This window comes from Mustela lutreola, chromosome 4, assembly GCF_030435805.1.
Source record: "Mustela lutreola isolate mMusLut2 chromosome 4, mMusLut2.pri, whole genome shotgun sequence".
Classification (NCBI taxonomy): domain Eukaryota; kingdom Metazoa; phylum Chordata; class Mammalia; order Carnivora; family Mustelidae; genus Mustela; species Mustela lutreola.
The window spans coordinates 100,833,481-100,855,006 of NC_081293.1; the positions used below are offsets into that span (position 1 = coordinate 100,833,481).

Consider the following 21,526-nt stretch of genomic DNA (forward strand, 5'->3'; position numbering starts at 1 on the left):
TTAGTTCCTCAGGTTTCTAGCAGTTAGCAGAATCAAAACAAAACTCCTGTTTGCTTTTGTGCCTGCCGTAGAAAAATCTCTCCTCTTGGCTCTGAGCTTCTCCACAATGGAAGCCAGGCAGTGGTGGGAGATGGGGGCGTTATTCTCTCTCCCTGGGCAGTATCTACACACCAGGGTCAGAACACACGTGGCTACAAAGCATGGCACTGAGGAGTGTCCCAGTCACACACAGGAAACCTCCAAACTTTAAAACACCACCAGATGGGTGCCTGGGGGGCTCAGTGGGTTAAGCATCTGCCTTTGGCTCAGGTCATGATCCCAGGGTCCTGGGATCGAGTCCCACATTAGGCTTCCTGCTCAGCAGGGGTCTGCTTCTCCCTCTGCCTCTCCCCCCACTCATTCTCTCACTTTCTCATTCTCTTTCAAATAAAAAAGAAATAAAATCTTAAAAACAAAAAAGGTACCAGGCCATTTGGGTGTAGGCATAATGGTGGGAAAGGCTGGAGGGGTGCAAGGAGGATATGGGAAATCTGTACTTTCTGCTCACTTGTTCAGTTTTTCAAGTTAAAATTGCTCTAAAAATAAAATTTATTAATTTTAAAAAGTCATCAAGAAGAACATCTACAGTAGGTCAGATATGATTATCAACTTGTCAACGCTGCATTGTTAACAAAGGATACAATATTATTTATAAGGTAATCATAAGAAGAGCAATGAATAATATACATCCAATTTTTATATACAGTCAACATGTTCTGATCAACAGTGTAAACCACAGAAAAGAGAGTCTTGCTTTTCATCTGTACAAATATTGTTTTCATCACAGCAAAACTTTACAACGTTAAGACGTACCATACATAGAAGCTATCAAGCTCTTGCTCGCTCATTTCAAAAATGAAGCTGTCTGTTAGCCTGTTTTACATGGTAGGCTCTGATTATCAGCCATCAGACCTGTAGGATCTCTTCATTTCCAAAAGATGGTGTTACACACTGTAAGGTTATTTTTGTAGTCAAACCAGGTCCAAAGGGTTGAAGAAATAATAAATGCACTTATTTTCCTTGCAGTTTTATCTGCTAGGTGATAGGTGGGGATTTGTGGCACTTCTGTGTGCAAATCCTACAGGACAGACCTGTGACCTCAGAGGTCACACTGTGCTTGTACAGTTAAACATGGGAGAGAAAACAGTACAAATCGCTTCAGGTATCTTCCCAGATAAAATTTATGAGGAAAATAGAAAAGTGTTTCTTAAAGCAAGAATCCTTTTCTCTGACTCCTGTTTTTATAAAAGCCATCCTACTGCTTATACAATCATTCTAATGTCTCCCCTTTGTAATGTAACTGATGTGTCAGGGTCTCCTCTGGCTCTGGGAAAGGTCACCAGGTGACTGTGTCTCCCCTCCTGGGAGCCAACCCCAGGTACCTGCACCAGCAGAATTTGCTGAAAGCCCAGCCTCCCTAGGCTGGGGGTTCTCCGCCATGGCTGTGCACAAGAATGACCTCTAGGAGCTTTCCAGAGCAGAAATGCCTGGATTTCACCCATAAAGATTTGTATTTAATGAGTCAGAGGTCCAGCGGGGCCTCACTGGTTTCAGAAGCTCCCCCGGGGATTTCACTGTGCAGCCAGGGCCAAGAACACCCTTTCTGGGCTTGGGGAGGGGAGGGTGGCTGGGGGAGCATCGTGCGCGGGCCTGGGAAACATGGGCTTCATCAACATACTGAGTTACCAAGTTACCAAAACATGCTAACCGTGATTAGAGCTCTGCAGGCATTTCTAGTCTATTGGTAAATGCATAGCAACTGTAAATATAAAAATAATTTGTATCAAAGTCAGATTAGTATATATAAGCCAGCAAAGTGCTATATTATTGCTTTTCTTTACACTGACGGGATCTGCGTTCACAGTGAGACAGTCTTTCCCTCCAATACGGCTGCCGACTTGACAGAACCCGCTTCAGAGCAGGACTGAGCCACATCACGTGTGCTTTTCACCTTCTCTCGTTTCACAAATAGAAAAAGTGTTCTTCTCTTCTTTATTAGGACCATGACCCAGCTTGGCTCTGCGATGAGGCTGTGCCCTTTTTATAAGACAGACAGACTTGCCCTGCTTGGATTAAATCCTTTAAACAAAGATTTCAGTTTTGAATTTTGATTCTATTTGTCTTTCGAACCTTTCGTAGAAAAATGAGTTTTCCTAAAAACATACAAAGTTCAGTGCTACAAGTGAGGATAATCGTCCTCAAAAAAGTTACAAAAATAGATTATCTTTTAAAATTCCTATCTGAACGCATCTTTCCGTAGTACAAAAAGGTATGCCCCTTGGGGCAAGGATTTCTTTTTGGTAAGGTTTTACAGCCCTAGGCAAGGTCATACAAACAGATCATTATGTTGTAATAAAAACGTGTACTTATCAAAAGAAAGAAATGCAAAGTAGACATTAAGGGCAATTTCACCAGCTGTCCCTTCCAGCAAGCCCCTCATTCATTTTCTAACTTCTTAGGAAATCCACACCATTTCAGGGCCCTATCAAGGCTCAGTTTTCATACTTGCCACTTACAGGATAAGCTGCTGGGGACAAAGAATTAGAGGCTTTGGGATAGTCAATAGTAGCCAAGTCTCAGGAATACTAAGGTCAGCTTATTGTTCCCTCCACGCCGTCTCCTCTGGGAACCTTTACCTGACTCAGGCTTCTCTGTCCACCCCCTCTGGGGGGCCCGCTGGGATGCCTGCGGGTCACCTCAGGGATGTGTGTTTCAACTCTGCTTGCCCACTGGGATCACACGGGGAGCCCCTGTGTCTGATTGTACCGGTCGGGGGAGACTGGCCCCCCCCCCCTTTTTTTCTTTTTTAAAAATTTGATTGTGTTATGTTAGTCACCATAAAATGCATCATTAGTTTTTGATGCACTGTTCCAAGATTCATTGTTTACGGCAGCCCTTTCTTTTTAAGGTTGGCAGAGAGGACGAGAACTGTGAGTCGCCGTAACCCAACGGCTTCACCTCTGCTTGAGGAACCCAAGGACTGTGACTGGTGAGTGAGATGCCATCAGCCAAGGGACAGGCCTCCACCCACCCACTGGCCTTTCCTTTTCACCAGTGGTTCCCCAAACTTTGGAGCTCATCACAATAACCTGCGGAAGTTCCGAAAGGCCCCTGGGCCCAGGCTGCACAGGAGGCAAATCAAATCAGAATCTTTGAGGTTGGACCCGGGGAGATACCGGAGAGCAGCCAAGCTCGAGAGCCAGTTCATTTGGGTCTGCGGTTGGTGGGGGGCTAAAGCCCCAAATTAAGAACTTACAACTTGTCATCAAACGATGTCCCCACAGTGCTCCTGGTTACAATAAAGTCGGCGACAACTGGGACTCAGCACATCTAGGAGTTGGAAGATTAATCTTTTTTACTTCATGAGGTGACAGAAACGTTACTTATAGGGCATGAGTACAGGGACTCCTGAGTTTATAGGAGAGGTGTCAGGACGCAGGCCCACTGTCAGCATCACCGAACTGTCTCCAAAGGCCAGATCTCGGGCAGGGCCATGGGCTGACTGAGGAAGGAACGGGCCCTTCGTAGGGTCTTAGGACCTGGGCTCCACAAGGAGGAACGGAAGAGATGCGGTATAAACTTTGAACTCGGGCCAAGCAGGGCCATGAGGTGGAAACACCAGGGCTCTGGGGGGCCCTCCTCTCCTTGTCTGCCCATAGTGATGGTGGGGGTCCCTGACTGGTGGGCTCTGCTGTCTTGGGCTCTGAGGCATCTCCAAGCCCTCCCTGCACAGCCAGGGGGAGGATATCGTGGGAAACACAGTTTTCAAATTGAGGATTTAGCACCTAGATTTTATGCAGGAAAACTGAAATACAAAGGAGAAAAAGCTTGAATAGTTTTTGCTGTTTTATTATGTTATAGTAAAATATTGCAAATTACAAAAATACTAGGATTTAACCGCTACAGTCGGACTGACATACAGTTGCTCTCCCTCACCAATCACTTGCTTCTTGATGAAAAAGTGGTAATAAAATGTGCATCAGTCTGTTTCCCAGGGCCAAAGAAGATTCTGGCTAAGATATTTATGTTCTGAGGCGAGTAAGTAACAAAAGTGATTTACTGACAATGACATAAAATTTGAGAGTCTTAGAAATGTTTAATCTTTTCAAGAATCATTTTCAGATCCCCAGGGAGGGACCCCCCCCCCCCATGTGGGGTGCTGGGGGAATGCCACACGCTAGTTCCCAGGCTTAAAGGGACAGCTGGTTAAGATGCACGAAGGTGGCCTTTCTCCTACTTTTTTAGCAGTTTCTCTGGCAGATGCTTTCTTGGTCAAGGTTTTGTCTGTCGGGAGCACACTCCCATTTCTCTCGTGGCTAAGACCCTGGTCATGTTTTGGCCCAACTCCACCACTCCCTCCCTGATGAGCCTTCCAGGGCCCTCCCAAGGCAGGACGCACTCTTCCCTGCCCTGTGCTGAGTGTGCTTGGCTGACCCGTCTTGCCTACCCTGTGTCGTACTGTGTTAAGGTTTGTGTTTGAGTCAATTCCCTTTGCTGAATTGTGAATTTCTTGGAATCGGAGATAATGTTTTACTTATTTTTAGGTCTTCAGAGTCTATGCTGAGCTGGTAGAGGTACTTAGAGTATCTGAAAACACAGCGGAATTGAACTAAATAGAGTTTATATTTCCATCGGAACAAAGTCAATATATTGGTAACAAAACTGTAGGGCCCTGATCCAAGAGTCAATTACTACTTTAACAGCGAAAGGGAAATCTTGTACGTGTGTGGGGCTGGACACATCCATAGGTCAGAAATATGGTCTGAAAGATCTTTTCCTTGAAAGACTAGGGGGTTTAACACCTGCGTACAAAGGGCTGCCACGCACCGGTCAGGCTGCAAGGACACAAGAGCACTCTGGGTCCTAAATTAGCTGGATCCTCCAATGCTAGGGAAACTTTTAGGAGGGAATTTGTTTCCTTTCAAAAAACGATCTGTAGATATTGTTAAGGCATTGTCATGGATTTCAAGCTCTGATTTAATATTTACCGCTTTAATTCCCCCGATGCATAGTGTTAACTTTATTTTGCCCTGTGAAATGTACCCCCAGGGGCAAGGGCTGTTAGTTCCTGCTTGGTGGCCCTGGAATCTGGATCCCTTCATTTTGGGGCCTTGGGGACAGCCTACCAGAGAAGGAGGGGGGTTAGTACCTTTTGAGTAAAAAACATCTATAGTAAAATAAAAAGGAAATTGTCTCCCATAAGCCTAATTTGGTAGTGGGAGGCTTCGTGAGTTTGAGGAGGAGCGTCTCATTTCTGCAGTGTCCGGACAGATGCCCATTCATTCCCTAACCCCCAGGGGACTTGCCGTATTTCCTCTGAGACTCAAATTTGGGAGCCACGTTCTCGTGTGAACTTTTGCATTATCGTTCCATCGCGATTAAAAGCTACCGGATTGAACACCGATCCAACGCAAGCTGGTCCAGGTTAGAGTGTGATGTACCGTCTCCTCTCACCAACAGGGAACTCCTACCGAGCTTCCAAACAGTGGAATGGAAAAGAAACAAGTAAGTCCAATACTTATAGCTAGAAAAAGCTGGTCAACCAATGGAGAGTAAGTACCATGAAGACATTTATATAAAAAGAAGTCCGAAGAAGAATTCTACCCCTTCCATTTCTTTCGTGCTCGGGAAGGGTTCAAAGTGGCTTATCCTCTTGAACGTGCTATGATTTGCTACAGTACCAACCAGTCCCACTTAGGACACAGAGTACTTCTAGTTTTTTTAAAGAAATTGTCTTGCAGTGGAAGAATCTTGGAGCTAGAGTCAGTGGAATCAAATGTTAGCTGGAAGGCTCTGACCCTTGCTTCTTGGTCACAGTTGGGCCTGGATCTACTCAGTGCAGCCAGTACTTGAGCAAGAAGCTCCTTCCTCGTTGGAAACGCCCAGGAGAAATAAAATCCATAATGACAATTAAAAACCCCCAGGGTCCCCAAGCAATAAAACTCCTTATGCAGATTTTTTTCTTTTCTTTTCTTTTTTTTTTTAAATCAAATATACCTCACTGAAAAGCAAACTTCTGCCCAAAGAGAATATTCTTGCCGGATGCCTTTTTGTGGCAGTCTCACAGTTTGAAGACAAAGGAACTTCCCAGCAACTTCCCAAAGTGCTTCCAAGGAGGGGGCACTTCCTGGGTGAAAGATGGGTCCGTAGGAGCAAATATGGCCAAACCAGTCCACGGGCCCAGGAGTCAACAAGGGTGTGACTGTCAGCACTGGGCGTTGCTGCCGTGGCTTGGTCCCAGGGTGGGTGACACATCCGAGACTCTTACGGCCACCGCTGTCCTCCGTGGTCACGCTCCAATAAACTCACTGCTCGGTGGGGCTACCCGCAGGTAGTCTGCATGTTCGGCTGCAGGGCCCTTGAAGACGCCGTTGGACTTGGCTTCCTTGGGAAAGAAATGCTGCTGGTAGTCAGGGTTGTCCAGGCTGATCTGGTGGTTGTCTTTCTGGGCCCAGAGGCCGGGGCCACCAAGCGCGCTGGTGATGCCGGGAGGGACAGTGTTGAGATACTCAGGGTTGCCCACGGCATTGCTGTGGGGGTTTTGGTAGTGAGCGTCTCTGCCAGGAGCTGGGTTTAGAGGCTGATTATGATAGACCGGATTCTGCACGGAACCTGCCGGCCTCTTGGGGACGGACTGGTTTATGTATTCTGAAATGGAAAAGAAATCACAGGTGAAGCGATCGGCCAAGCGTCAGCCCCAGCGGACTCCACAGCGCATCTGAACCCTGCCGGTTTTCTCCCGCAAGACCACGGAGCGTCGGGCGTCTGGCAAGACAACGAGCTCGCTGGTGCCCTAAGGGAAACTGTGTCCTTGTCTATAGTTCTCAGAGCAATGGGGACATCGATCTCTTGCCAATTTAATGTTCTCAGAAGGATAGCCTGCCTTGAGATGCAAGTGTGCCCATGGGAACATCGGGGATAAAGCTGAGACTAGGCATATACGTGTGTCACAGGCCAAGAGTGGAACCAGATCAGATGTGTTACACGCACGTGTGCACACAGACACACTCCTCCACACATGCTCACACACTCACGGACACACACACAATCATACCCACACACTCCTGCTCTCTCTCTCTATTATACACACACACATCTTTGACGTTTGCTTCAAGTTCTAGAAAATCTGCAAACTGGTCTTAAAACCACACCTCCCAGCTGGACACGACTTGAGTCCAACACAAAGACCCATGCATGTGCTCAGTCATTTTGTGTTTCTCTGCCTCTTCCTCCCCACAGGTGTCTGCAGGCTTGCCACAATCTCCACTTTTGGACCGGCTTGAGGAAGCAAGAGGCCTGAACCTTGGGGATAGAGGCCGGCCCTGCTGGATACGGGTGCCAAGGTGGGTGACCCTTCTTGTCCAGGGTAAGCCACTCACCGGGTGCTGGGAGGAAAGTGTCATCTATGTTGTCCTCAGTCAAGGTGCCAGTGGGGTCTGAGCTGTACCGCTGTAGGAAGCTGTCTTCTTTGAGAGGACAGCTCTGAGGGGAGGAAATAAGGCAAAGTCACTCCGGTAAGTGCTGCTCAACGCGTATAAAAATCACCTGAGATTCTGTTAAACTGCAGCTTCTGATTCAGTGCGGTCCAAGAAAGTGCCTGGGAGTCTGCATTTCCAACTAGCGCCCAGGGGACGCCCATGCTGGGGGCCCACAGACCACAGGCCGAGTGGCAAGGACCTGGTTGGTACCCTGCAACTGGGTTCCTGGCAATGACAGAAATGTTCTATGATCTGTGCCCTCCCAGACAGTCACCGATTTAAACTGAAGTCGATGCAGAGGGCCGGGGGCTTCTATACTGGGAAGTGTAGGTCTAGATCATGGTTTCGTGGCAAGCATCAGCACCCCCCGAAGGCTGGCTCGGACACAGATGGGGGCTGGCTCTGTCCCTCGCATTCCTACTTCAGCAGGTGTGTGTCGGAGGCTTGGCAGTTTGCACTTGGAACAAACCGCCAGGTGATGCTGCTGGAGGTCCACGAACCCCATTTTGCACAGCACTGGCCTAAGTGAGAGCTGCCTGCTGGCCTTAGGGCAGGGGCTCAGGGCAACCATACAGGAGAAGGAAGGAAGGAAACACAGGAAGCAAAGCCAAGATTCGTTGGGGGTAGGATGGGCATTTTCTTTGTGCAATAGAGCCGTGACACAGAGCTGTTACTTAATTCGGGTTTATGAGGTGTTCATACGTACCCCATTTCTGTCAATGCAAGCCACGGTGGAGTTGTTGCTGGTGGCGCTCTGGAAAAGAATTAAAGATGCTGAGGGTCGATGTGCCTTGTCTCACCCACGCCCACCGAATGCAGGACCTGGGGCCTCACGGGGCCAGTGTCACTATGGGGGCTTAACGTCATCCTGACCCATTAGCTTTAGAAAAACTAGGTTTAGTTCAGACTTAATTCTGGTCCCTAGTAGACCTGAAAAGACTATGGCCCAGTTACTGCAAGGCATAAAAGAACTAATACACCTGATTGATTCGTTCTGAGTCTGGCCTGACCATTTGCTTAAAATGGACTTCTTCGTCTCCCTGTGAGTTCTGCTGGGGGGCTACCATTTTCTCTAAGCAACTCATTCAACCCGGCAGACACCATGCTTGAGAAAGGGGTGCATTTTGTACCAGAGAGCTCAGGAGGGGGGTCCGGGACGTGGAGGGGCTGTGGAAGAAGCCCTGCTGGGGGATGAGGTACTCATCAGCGTCCACCACATCCTCCATGTCCTCTTCGTCCATCAGTGCGCGGTAAAAATTGGAGTCTGTAGGGCTCGGCAAGTGCATTCTCTCATCTCCCTGGTGCAGAACATTTTGAGACGATCAGTAGGACCCAGAGAGGCGCCAGTCCACTGTTTGGGCAGATGCCTCTTTGTTGAGCACTTGGTTTATAATAAAATCAGCCTGATTCTCCGCAGAGTAGTGGCTTCCTCCCCTCCCCCACCTGACATGACAATATTTAAAAAATTCTCCGATGTTTAAAAGCCCCTAAATGAAATAGAAACAGCTTAAGAGGAAGAAGAAAGGTATAGAGCAGAGTTTATGGAGGGTGAGTTTTGCTGTTAGGTGCTGCCATCTTACAGTTTATAGTAAAAAATGTGTCGGAATTCCCAGCAGAGACCTCTTAAACCCTTGGGATCTCCTGAGGGAGGAGAGTGGCAAAGGTGTCATTGTTATGTTAACCAGGGGCTTTAGGCCCACACCTAAGGATGGAGGTGGGGATGGGGGAGTTGGGGATGCCAACCCAGAGATGAGGGGACTGGACCTCTAGGTCAGCCACACCCCCTGATGTCCTGGAATGGGGGAGGGGCTGGAGGTGGACTCAATCACCGTTTGGTCACTAGTTGAACCAGCAAAGCCCATTTAATGAAGATGCCATAAAACACCACAGGGGCTGGGTTCAGAGAGCTTCTAGGTTGGTGAACACTTGGGAGTGTGGCGACAGCCACCCAGCCTGAGTAAGGGAACTGCTTGCTGGGAGGTGCATGGAGACCCCCTTTTCCCCACCCCCACCCCCACCACTCACACCGGAACTGCTGAGCAGAATCTTCAGGGGCTATGCAAATTATTTTGCATACATGACCTCACAGCCCTGTGAGTTTGGTTTTGTTAAATTAAAGCCTTAAATGGAGACTCCGGTGTGAAGGCAGATTTGCTGCCACGAAGGGCCTGCTTCTCCATCAGAAGGAGCTGAGGCTCTGGCTGACCAGAATATGATAATGGTACATGGAACGAGCATGTCTGGATGCTAGGGTTCAGCTGGGAATGGCAAATGGGGTCGGGTGGCGGGGGGCACCACAAAGGAATTCCACTCCGTTCAGTGGGGCCCGTGCCTAGCTCTACGGCGCTGAGGGTTTAAGGACGGGGCCTAGGAGACAAGAAAATGGAATGGGCACGCAGTGGAACACCGTGATATCGGACGCTCATGAGGACTCCTCCCCGTGCAAGTTCAGAGGCTGTGATCTGGTACCTGGATGACAAGGTAGCGCTGGGGGTCTCGGGCCATTTTGGAGAATTCAATGATCAGCTCACGGAATTTGGGGCGACTGTCTGCATCTATCATCCAGCCTGGGGAAGGAATGAGGAAAACAGTGCGATTAGACCCTGAAAGAAATGGTAAAGACGGCATTGCTTCCAGAAGGCATTTATGGTGAGATCCTTTTAGGCAAGTAAGGGATGCAGAAACCAAATCTTTGTGATGGGCTTTTTAGTCCTGGCACCTTAGCACTGATCCCAGTTTAAAGACCATGAGGACACAAAACACTTGAATCAGAATGACAGCAACATCGTCTAATTTTCAGTGCCTACTCTTCCTGGGGCCGGAGTTCTGGAATTATCACCGTAAGTGTTCTGGCAGCCTCGCATGCACTGCTGTTTGTGGACTACACTGTGCTGTTTGTGGCATCTGGGCTCTCTGGCCCAGTCCTCACGGGGCATCCACTTTCATCTAGACTCGCTTAGCCATCTTGCAAACTGGAAACTAGATTCAATTTAGGGAAAGTTAGGGACTTTCTTTAAGAGCCTCCAGGTTTGGGAACTCCACACCCTGATGCTTTCATTGTCTTACATCCTCAGTCTTGCAGCCCACAAGTGAGGGGGCGTCACAGTGCCTTCCCTAGGATCGAAGTCTGGATTGAACAGCTGGAGGAACAGCGATCAGCTGGCAATCCTCGTCTCTCTTGAGGGCTCATATTTATTTTTAATTGTCAGGATGCCAAGTTATTTTAGGACAGACTGCTATGTGACCTCAGATGAACCGTGTGACCTCTCTGGATCCCAGCTTCCTCAATCCACAGCAAGGAAGTTAAAAGTAGGTTAACTCTGTGGTCTGAAGTTGGGAAGGCATTCCTCTTTACATGGACTTGGCCCCGTCCTATTCCGTGTGCTACCTTCTCCTCTAAGTGCCCGTGGCACGTGGAATGTCCCCTTCAGAGCCTGCTGAACTTGTCCTTCTGGTGGAACAAGAGCACTGACCAAGTTACACACTCTTATTTAGATTAAGATGTTTACTTGCTATGCTGCAAAAGACCTCACATAGATCTATTATTTGAAAGGGTTAAGTCAAGGCAGAATTGTAGTTTCTACCAGCCTCGTGGGCTTCTCCTTGTTAGGCTCTCCGATAACAGGCTTCAAAATGTGCAGCTCTGTTTTCATTGAGCAACTCAGAGAATATTTTGGTGTAATGGTTTCTGGGGGAATTTGGTTTTATTTATTTGCAAACATGGGCACAGGGCAGGGCACTGCGCTCAATAGGTCAAGCAAAGGCTTCCTGAAGAATGCTAGGGTAGAGTTTACAGACGTTTCTGGGTTTTGGTCCCGCTGTAGAGAACAGGACAAGGTTTTTTCAGGGAATCAAAGGTCTCAATCTTTTGGCTAAGGGCAGCAACACCTTTCTAGGCACCATAAGGCACTCTGAGTGCTAACACCCAGGTACGCTAGCGTGGCTGGCTGCGGCAGGCACTCACACTTGACCATGATCATGTAGACATCGATGGTGCATATGGGCGGCTGCGGGAGGCGCTCTCCTTTCTCCAGGATGGTGGAGATCTCGCTGGCGGGGATTCCGTCATAAGGCTTGGACCCGAAGGTCATCAACTCCCAAACAGTGACCCCTGAGAGGATGAGAGAGTTGCTTTATGAGTTGGTAATAATCACCACGCCTTGTCCTTAGTCATCATTTAAACGTTTCTGATCTTTAAAAACCTATGTTTCTGTGGCTTTGAGCAACTTGCTCGACAGCCGGAAGCCTCAGTACACCTTTCTGTATAGTGGGATAATGACGGTATCTGTCTTACGGGATAGTTGTGCAGATCAAAGAAGAAAAAGCAACTGAAAAGTTGGCAGATAGTAAGTGGCCAATAAATGTTAAAACTTGAGTGACAGCCACAATGACAAGTCAACCACTATAATGACAGAAGGAGCAGGAGTTACACACTCAGAACATCTGCCCTAAGCTACTTGTATCTTTAGAAGATGGAGACCGCAGACAAGGTTGTACACTACACATCTTAAAATAATAATAAAAATTGGGAACCAGAAAACCCTATATTCTTTTTAAAAAACATCAAAACCCCATACTTTTTGTTTCAAAAATCAATAAAATCCATCGTCATGATTAAAAAAAAAAAAGCAGTACTTTTAGACTTGGTGTTTTTCCAGATCATCCCTGAGTTCTAATGATTCTTCCCTTTCTATGCCTTCCTTGTTGGGATTCTCTGCTCTAGAAATCCCCACCATGAAGGTGCCCTGGGGCGACTCGAGAGGTGACCCCAGTGGGATTGAGCCTGGGTCCCCAGACTACACAGGAAGGGGCCAGACACGGGATCCTGCCAGTTTCCTGATGTCCAGCTGGTCTAATGACCCATTTTCTTTAGAGCTGGCCTCTAGATACATAGTCCCACAGGTCGGCCTGGATTATCCAGAGGCCGTCCCAGAGCTGAATGGCCTGAATACAGAGCGTGCAACTTTGAAGAATGAAGCAAAGTCATGGTCCAAGGGCAAGAACGTAGATGCTCCTGTCCCTCCTCACCACAGCGTCAACACGGACTTGATGAAAAAATAAAATCTCATTTCCAGATCCACGAACTCAATTCATCCTAACGAGGTTTAAACATTATGTTAAACACGTACGATGCTTTCCTGTGGGACGGCAGGCTCTCCAGGTTTGGGGACAAATGGTAAGAGAGAAAGTGGTGTGCATAGCTGGTGGTGGCTTTTGAGAGGACCTGGAACAAGGCAGGCATTCTCTCTCTTTCCACCTCCTAAGTGGAATGCATACGGACCTAATTTATTAAAGTATTCTGTCTTGACTGGAGACTAGGGAGTGGAGTAATAGGATTTTTTTTTAAAGCTATTTATTTATTTATTTATTTATTTATTTGAGAGAGAGCATTGGGCATGCACAAGTGAGCAGGGGGTAGGGCAGAGGGAGAGACTCTCTCTCAGCAGACTCTGCGCTAAGGGCGGAGCCTGACGCGGGGCTCAATCTCACGACCTGAGCCGGAATCAAGAGTGGGGCGCTTTAACTGACTGAGCCACCCAGATACCCCAATAGGATTTGTTTTTTTAAGCTAGAACTTCAGGTCTGTGGTTTAACAATTGTACTTACTGCCAGGGACAGCAGATTATAATCAGCGAAAACACGATTTCCACCGAAATGAAAAACACACAATCGCTAGAGGGATGCTCACTCTCTGACACTGCTTGTAGTCATCCAAAGGCAGGAAGTCGCAGAATTTAAGAGAGTTCTCATTTACTCAACAAATGAGGACCCAGTCCGGACAGGCGGTGGGTAGGCCCACGCCGGTTGCTGCACGGAGGGCGAGGAGGGAAATGCAGACTCGTGTGGAAAGGCCGAAGGAGCCAGGCCACTCAGGAGCTCGGGTTTTATTTGGAACATACGCAGAAAACCAAAGAAGGCTATTAAGCAGAGAATTAAAAGTCTCCTTTGGTTTAAAACTATTTTTTTTATCTGTTGTCTGGAGAACAGAGGAATGTGTGCAGAACGAGGAGAGAGAAGACCCGTCAGGAACCTGAGGGAAGGAGGTGACAGCAGAGAGGCCTCTGGACGGGACTTGGGAGCGGAAAAGTAGCATTTTCCCCCGTCCCTCTTGGGGAGCAGACACACTGTGAAAATGACTAAACAACAAGGCATCAGAATAGCCTTAGGTCCTGATCTAGTTCATTGGTTGCAGGCAGCTCTGCTCACAGGTACGTGTAAAAATTCACCTGTTCAGCGAGAAAGATCTCTGTTTTTATAAAGCCTGCATCCTACCAGAAGAGACAAAGATTCATGAAATTGAAATATATTTAGGATATCAGGAAGTTAATAATGCTATGAAGGAAAAAAAAAAAAAACTAAGTAGATGATGTCCTGAATGATTTGTTTTTTTTTGTGATAACAACTGGATTCCTCTTGGAAATCTGCCTCAATGCTACTCTCCCCAAACACCCATTTCTGCGGAGATGGGGTGGCCCCTCCCCGTCTTCCCTGTTGCTTGAGTAGTGGGGATAGATAAATGCATCAGATGAGCTATTTTGCAGGCTTCCAGCAGACTGCTGGACTTGTGACAGTGGGTTAGTGACACTTTCTTCAATGGTGAGGCCCTTGTAGGCTCAAGACATCCTTTGTGCAAAGGCAATGAGGCAAGAACAGGACAGGCGTGTTGGGGAGGAGGGGCACAGGCCTGGGCAAGGCCAGAGTGGGATTTGGAGGGGGAAACAGAGAATCCGTCCTGGGGAGATGTCATCCCTAGAGCTGCAAGCAATCACTATTTCCCTCTGTCTTTTCCCCCACAGACATCTCCCAGTGCACTCCTGTCAAGCCCTTCTCTCCGACACACAAAGACTTCCATTCACTGCATGAAACAGTGGCCACTGAGTTAGTCCATCACACAACCTCATGCTTCTCCCCGGAAAACCCTATTTGTCATCACCCTTTGGTTCACTTCGAATCCATGACAAGAGGTCAAGTTTGGTTTGATGCTGCAGGTCTACGCATTTCCTAAGTCCAAGCTCTCTCTCCCTCTGTTAACTCGCTCTCAACAAGTTCGCTGATCTCTCCAGTGACACAGAGTGCGCTAGTTAGACCACCCAATTTCCTTTGTCCTGTTTTCTTAGTAGAATAGACAGTGACTACTACGCTATTATTAGTTCCTGTCTTGGAAGAAAGTATTTGGATGACAGAGCATAGAATGTCAATCAAGAAACAATTCAAGCCGGCTTCTGCTCAGTACACATTTATTAGCATCAAGATTTTGGGGCGCCTGGGTGGCTCAGTGGGTTAAGCCGCTGCCTTCGGCTCAGGTCATGATCTCAGAGTCCTGGGATCGAGTCCCGCATCGGGCTCTCTGCTCAGCAGGGAGCCTGCTTCCCTCTCTCTCTCTCTCTGTCTGCCTCTCCATCTACTTGTGATTTCTCTGTCAAATAAATAAATAAAATCTTTAAAAAAAAAAAAAAAAAAAAAAAAAAAGATTTTGACTCACCGTAGCTCCACACATCACTTTGGTGGGTATAAATTCGGTGTAAAATTGATTCCAAAGCCATCCACTTGATAGGCACCTTGGAATGATGAGAGAGGAAGGAATAAGATAAGCTTTAGCTTCCCTCTGTTGCAAAAAATTAAATCACGTTGAAACAAATTACAAGCAACAAATGTGGGAAAGCCAGGACACCCCACCTTGATACCCCAGGATGAGTGCCCCCTCCTAGGAGGAGGAGCAAGTTTTTAAGCTGGTAGAAAACAGGGCTGTTCTGTTCAGCCCCAGGTGTTGTTTCATGAAGGCCTTGGCGGAGGACCTTTGGTCTGTGGGCTGTTCTGGTGAAATGGGTGCACATGCCGGGGGCTGGGGTTTCTGGTGGTGTGCGGTGGTCCCAGCCAGCCCTCGATTATGGGTGTTTGCAGAGACCAGCTGCTTGGAGCCATCCAGGTCAGAGTGAAACTTAAAAGGGGTACAGTGGATTCAGAGCTACTGGAGGGCTTAGCATGGGGACTTGCACCTCCCCCCATGCTGGGAGAGAGTCCCCTGGAGGACCACCAAGCCTGTCTGGGAGGAGGGAGTGTAGGGAGGCTCCCCAGGGAGCCTTCACAGCTCTAGGAACGGCATGGGGAGTTTTCCATATTTCTGAGATGTTCTCAGTAGCTGTATGCCACCAAATGAGCTGTGATATTTCCCAACTGCTCTTCTGAAGGGATGGGCGCAGAGACCCAACCTTGGCTAATGGTCACCCAAAGATGGAGCTGAGCTTGTGTTTATTGGCTTTGGCCTCTGAACGCAATAGAAACATCTGTTTTCACTCTCCCTGCAAATCCTGCTCTTAGAGCAGCCCCTCTGGTCTGTACTTCCAGAAGAGGACCCTGGCTCGACTCAGGTATCCATGGCTGCTGCCGTGACCTCACCCAGAACGTTCTGAGAACATCCCCTCCATTGGTCAGTCTGCTGGCGAGTGAATGCTCGCTGATCTACAAGCCGCGTCTTACCTTGCCTCCTTCCGCATGGTATTCTTTCTCCTCGGCACCAAGCAGCTTGGCCAGCCCAAAATCTGTGATCTTGACGTGCTGTGGTGTCTTCACCAGGACATTTCTGGCTGCCAGGTCGCGGTGCACCAAGCGCCGGTCCTCTAGGTAGTTCATGCCCTGCAACACGGGGCCATGCAGTGAGGGAATGCATGGCTTAGCAGACTGCCCCGGGGAGCACAGAGCGGGGTTTCAGCACGGATGGCGGGGTTCTGCTATGCAGAAAGCGGGCGTCCATGCACAGGGCTCTGACGTCCTGTTCCCCATAGACTCAGAGCTTTCCGAACCGGGGGCTGTGTCTGTCCCCGTCTCTGTGCTTCGCCTGATGGACACAGTCCCTTGCACCTTGCAAACACTAGTAACTACCAACTGAGTAGATGCAAAGACAAATTAAGGAGGATATCATGAGCTGCTAACTTGCTAACTTTCCTCCAGCCAGTAACTTGTTTTAAACCCAGATGAACCAAGTATTAGAGGGTAGTGACGGAGCAAGAGCTCTGCTGTCGGGCTGAGACCTGGCTGGGAGCTTGCCTGGAACCTGGCAACCATGCCGCTGCCTGGGGTTGCGCTCCCTACACACAGCTGACCTGGAAAGCAGGGAAGGTAAAGCCGCTTCCCAGGCTGCGGCACAGCCTGGCTTCTCAAGGCTGGGAAGCCTTGCACCCCTCATGCTCTCCCACACTATCCGCTGTGATTTGCTACCAATGGATGACTTTTTTTTTTCCAGTTTTATTTCCTCGTTTTTTAAATTGAAATCACATGGACGTTGAATTAGCTTTGACAGATGGCACTTCCCCCCATCCTCCCCCGACCACCGACCCTAACCCTGTCCTTATCAGAATCACAGCTGAGAGAAAGACCGGCACGTGAATTCCCAGAATTATTCCCCCTCAAGTCCAGTCCTTGCCCACAGCCTTCTTGGTGGCTGTCATAAGCTCTTTGGGCTGGCAGGCGGGGGTCACTACCAGCCTCGACTCTTCCTTGCTCTGTGCCTGCCTCCTTCAGCCAAACTCCCTGGGACCCTATCAAGCTCCAACCGCTGACATGAGCTTGGCAGCTCCCGCCCTGTGCAGGGCCAGCCTGGCAGGCGGGAGATGCCGTAAGCCCTGCAGATATCTTATGTTTGTGCCACATTCTCTGCTATTACTCACGAATGTGGCTCGCTCTCTCTGGCCAGGGGCGTGGACCCCGTTTCCAACCTCCCTTATGGCTGACACTCACCAGCTCTCCAGCAAAGACAGCCCAGAAAAGCTTACTGAAGTGCATGCAATGCAAATGAACGGGCTTCACCCACATGGTTTGGTTTTAGTCTCTAACTTTCTCGAGAGCTGCAGTGGACTCTCCTTGGGAGCGCAACAGCGGGGAGAACCCGTCGCTAGGGATGGAGTCCCCAGTTTCCTGGCAAATTCTCTGCTTCCTTTGGCAATAGATAGTATGTGAAAATTCTTCGTGAGGTGAAATTAAAACTTTTTTCTTTCTGGAGCAGAACGAACTCTCCTAGGAAACTAGGATCTTAGGAAAATGCGACCAGGAATTAGCCTTTGGGGGTCATTTTTGAGGACTCTCATTTTTCTTTCTTTGGAAAAAGATGATTAATTCCCATGTGTCCCTTCTCCCTCGTATGATCTAGAAAGTTCTGAATGTTTAAGATGCTGTTGGATTTAAGTGCTCCCCTCCTCAGATGCAGCAAATTAAGGTTAACGGGGCTCGTGTCTATTCAGGAGGAAACCAGCAGGTTCTCTCTGGCACAGCACTTCCAAATTAGGGATTATTATTTAGGAATGGCATGTGGGGAGCAAGAGGGAAGGAGCAGAAGCTGAGAAAACTCCTCCACCCAGAGGACTGACTTACTACTCCGTGTCACCTCTCCCCACGATGCTGGGTGCCCCATTCAATCAGATTCCATTTCTCCTTTGGTTCTGGGACCCTGCTCTTACAAAAAAGCAAGGCCTCTCTCTTTTACATATGGTGTGCTCTGCCCCATTCAGAAAGGGTTAATTGGGCTTGGCCTCTTTCCTGGTTCGGGAACATGTGCACTGCCGCCTGTATTAGCTCACTTCTCTCTCTCCTTCCTCCTCTCTCTCGCCGGGTTTTTTCTTGTTCCTTTCACCCAGTGTCGCTGGCACTGCTTCTGCAGACACTTCCCGAAGACCTCCTCAGGGCTAGATCTGTGTAGGCGTGGCACGGCCGTGTCAGAATGATCATATGTCAGTGCTGGACACACAGCAAGCAGCCAGTCCAATCTTGCCCTGTCCCTCTCGCTTTATTTCAAATACGTGTTTTCTGAGTTCCTCCGAGCCACCCAGGGTGGACAAGGGGTACTTCAGAGGGAACCACCAGCTTCCTTTCGCTACCATCTCAAACTTCTCATTCTGCCTCTTTGAATGCCCCACAGTCTGGCCACCTATTCACCAAGGTTGCTGCAAAATGAACGAACGGAAGAATCAATGAGTGATAATAGCAGCTGACAGTTTGGAGCAATGACGATGTGTGGGTGTTTCCAACCCATCTTCCAAGAAGCCTGCTCTGGGGCTGGAGTGCTGTTACCCCAGGACCACCCCGAGAACTGCCCCAGCGGGTCCGGAGTCCTGTTGGACCAAGTGTGCTGGGTCCCCAAGACCACTGCTGGGACTCGGTCCTAATTTCCTGCTGGGGCCTTCAAGTGAAACTTGCCTGCCAGCCCAGAGGCTGCTTGAGATGTCAAAGAAACTCCAAATAAACAAAGAACACAGCCACCCAGCCCCTTGGCCCCATGCCGCAGAGTAAGTCCACGTTGTTGTGCAAACCTAATAAACTGACCTGAGCCCCTGCCCCCCTGTCCCCCCCGCCCTTGGGTCTGCAAAGGACCAGAACAGCTTTACTAAATCGTGCTGTTTCCGGAGAATATCCATCTTCAGGGAGGGCTTGGGAAAGAGCCCTTTTGGCCTTCCGGAGCCCCCCAGCCAATCAGTCAGAGGGGTCTACATTAGACATCCCAGGCGGCCAGATGAGGCTCAATTGAACTCAGATAAAACTCTATTTATCAGTCTCTGTCCCAGACCCCGGAGATGAGGCGGTTTAAAAGGCCATCTCCGTGCCCAGAGAAGTTATATTTTAACCAGTCAGCATAGATAAGAGCCCTGATAAGAGCCCCTTTAAACAGGAAGCGGCATCCGCAGGGGGCCTGGTGGGGGCGCTGGGGAAGCTCCTTCCTGATTCCTCTCTGATGTCCTCACTTTAATTGAAATCAACGTATTTATTTGCATTAATTACTACAGGACGGCTAGGATGAATTCTGAAATACCAAGGTTAGAAGGGGGTGTGAAGAGCCCGGCTGGAATCTCAAAGCACCAAGGAGAAGCCCGGGGGTATGGCTCACATGGATTTCAAGATTTTTCTGGCACTGACACCTACAGCCGAAGGAAGAACTGGGGGTGGTTGGGTTGGACATTTACAGACGTTTCCGGAGGGCTGCAGCATCCCACAACTCTTGGGGGGAGTCCAGAGGGAGAAACTGGAATGGAATCCGTCTCTGTTCTGGTTCATAAACTGCCACGGGGAGAAGCTGGGGGAGCACAGACTTCGTGAGGACAGAAACGGGACACAGCAGGAAGTGGAGAGGCTGGCAGATGGTTTTGGCCGAGTTCCATCAACAGTATGTCTCACCCACCCCTGGGCCCCTGCCCTCAGAAGAGGTAGAAAAGGGTCAGAATTTCCTACCCCAGACGAAGTCATATGGCACCAACATTGTACTGTGGCAGGGACGGGGGGACAGCCAGGCTCACTGGCCCACGGTTTCTGCCCTGAGTCATGCCGGCAAGTGCGAGAGCACGGACTTGGGAGCCTGGCTGCGTGGGGTCCAGTCCTGATGTTGCTATGTACTAGCTCAAGACCTTGGCAAGCTACTTAGACAGCCCCATGCCTCAGTTTCCCTGCATGTAAAGCGGCCTAATCTGACAGTTAAGTTAAGCCATGCAGAACACGGGATGGTGCCCGGCGAGAGTCCTCCGTCGGGGCTAGAGTTGTCACGGTTTTCTCCTAGATGCCAAGTACCCCGTCTTTTCTCTACGCATGTGTTGTGAGCCTCAGTTAGGTCACTGTAATAGTCTGTGTAGCTTACAGTTTCCCGGAGTCTAATCCTGCATCAACTCCTGAGAAGCCTTTGCTTGTGAGATGAAGCTGTCTTCTTATGTGGGCACAAAGGGCCCCTCGGGGTGTCGGCTGTCGTCCCCGGCTTGGCACTGGCGCCCGTTCCTCTCTGCAGCAGCCCTTAACATCTCTCAGCCTCGGAGCCCCTGTGCGTTCTCAACGCCGGGCAATGTCCTGTCCCAGTGTGTGCATCTCCCGCACGTCTCCAGCACAGAACTCTGGAGGCTAAGAGACAGGCTGGCTTGCCTGCCCACCTCCTCCTCCCCCAGCCCTCGCCCCGCTATCCCCCCCAGTACCTGGGGCCCGGCTGACAGACTGAGCTCCCCTAGCTGGTCCCCGCCCACCCCAGCCCTGCCCTGTGCCCTTCAGGGCAGCCTGTGCCAGTGTGGTCCTGCACGCTCCCAGCTCTCCTGCTCTGATAACCCATTCCCTACAGCACTGCTAGCTCTGTACGGATCTCTTTCCCTCTCTGGTGTGTAAGTTGGGGAGAAAAGAAATTTTGTTTTATTTATTTATCTACAGCACCTGATTCCTAACACTGGCAGATAAATGCCCAAGAAATTAATAAGTGAAATATTTATAAAAGCTGGTATTTTAATACTTTTTTTTTTTTTGGAGAGAGAGAGAGAGAGGAAGAGAGAGCACAGGTAGTGGGAAAGAGGGAAATGGAGAAGCAGGCTTCCCTCTGAGCTGGGAGCCCGACATGGGGCTTGATCCCAGGACCTGGAGATCAAGACCTGAGCCAGAGGCAGACGTTTCACCATCTGAGCCACCCAGGTGCTCTCATACTTTAACATAATGATAACTTCTGGCTTTTTAATGACACACTGCAAAGTGATCATTTAGGCTGATTATATTCACCTGTAATCTTTAGAAGACCATTTAAGAATAAATTAAAAAAATAGTCCAAATTAGGGAAATGTCTGGTAACAGGATGATGCTGGGCTCTGTCCTGATCAGCCTTATTGGCTGAAGTTTATAGAGCTGTGTGCTTCCGGGGGAATCAGCTCCAGTGGAGTCCTCCTTCCTGAATCAGTGCCCTCCCTTGGGCTGCACCTCGACCCTCCTCTTGATGAGTCCTGACCTATAGCCTAGAAGGAGCGAGCCTGAGTGGGGAAGGCCAGAGCCCACATAGGAGCAGGACGTTGTGCACAGAGGTGAGTGTGTCCTTGCCGCCACAGCCTGGTTGGACTGACGGACTGCAGCCCCTTTTCGAGTTCCTTTTCGGGCATGATTCTCCGTCTCTCACACCCCTGCTTGTCTCTTAGGACCACAGTACAGTGTGTCGACACGGGTTTCACGACAGGGCACCCAGAACGGAAGACAGGCGGCCCGGACCGTTCTGGCTACATCCGGGGACAATGATC

At 49.2% G+C, this 21,526-nt stretch overlaps 1 protein-coding gene across 2 annotated transcripts in view; it reads right to left on the reverse strand.

The window, feature by feature from the left end:
• Positions 1–572: 572 nt before the first annotated feature.
• EGFR (epidermal growth factor receptor) overlaps positions 573–21,526 on the reverse strand; it is a 203,795-nt gene continuing 182,841 nt past the window's right edge. Inside the window, exons 21-28 of one of the 2 annotated variants that reach the window (XM_059170603.1) lie at positions 15,996–16,151; positions 15,001–15,076; positions 11,482–11,628; positions 9,987–10,084; positions 8,648–8,815; positions 8,224–8,271; positions 7,419–7,521; positions 573–6,687 (exon numbers count right to left, since the gene is read on the reverse strand). In XM_059170603.1, coding sequence (XP_059026586.1) covers positions 6,329–6,687; positions 7,419–7,521; positions 8,224–8,271; positions 8,648–8,815; positions 9,987–10,084; positions 11,482–11,628; positions 15,001–15,076; positions 15,996–16,151 — 1,155 coding nt within the window. In that variant the 3' untranslated portion in view covers positions 573–6,328. Of the gene's footprint in view, positions 6,688–7,418; positions 7,522–8,223; positions 8,272–8,647; positions 8,816–9,986; positions 10,085–11,481; positions 11,629–13,236; positions 14,782–15,000; positions 15,077–15,995; positions 16,152–21,526 lie in introns of those variants that run through there. The other variant, XM_059170604.1, reaches the window with a different exon arrangement.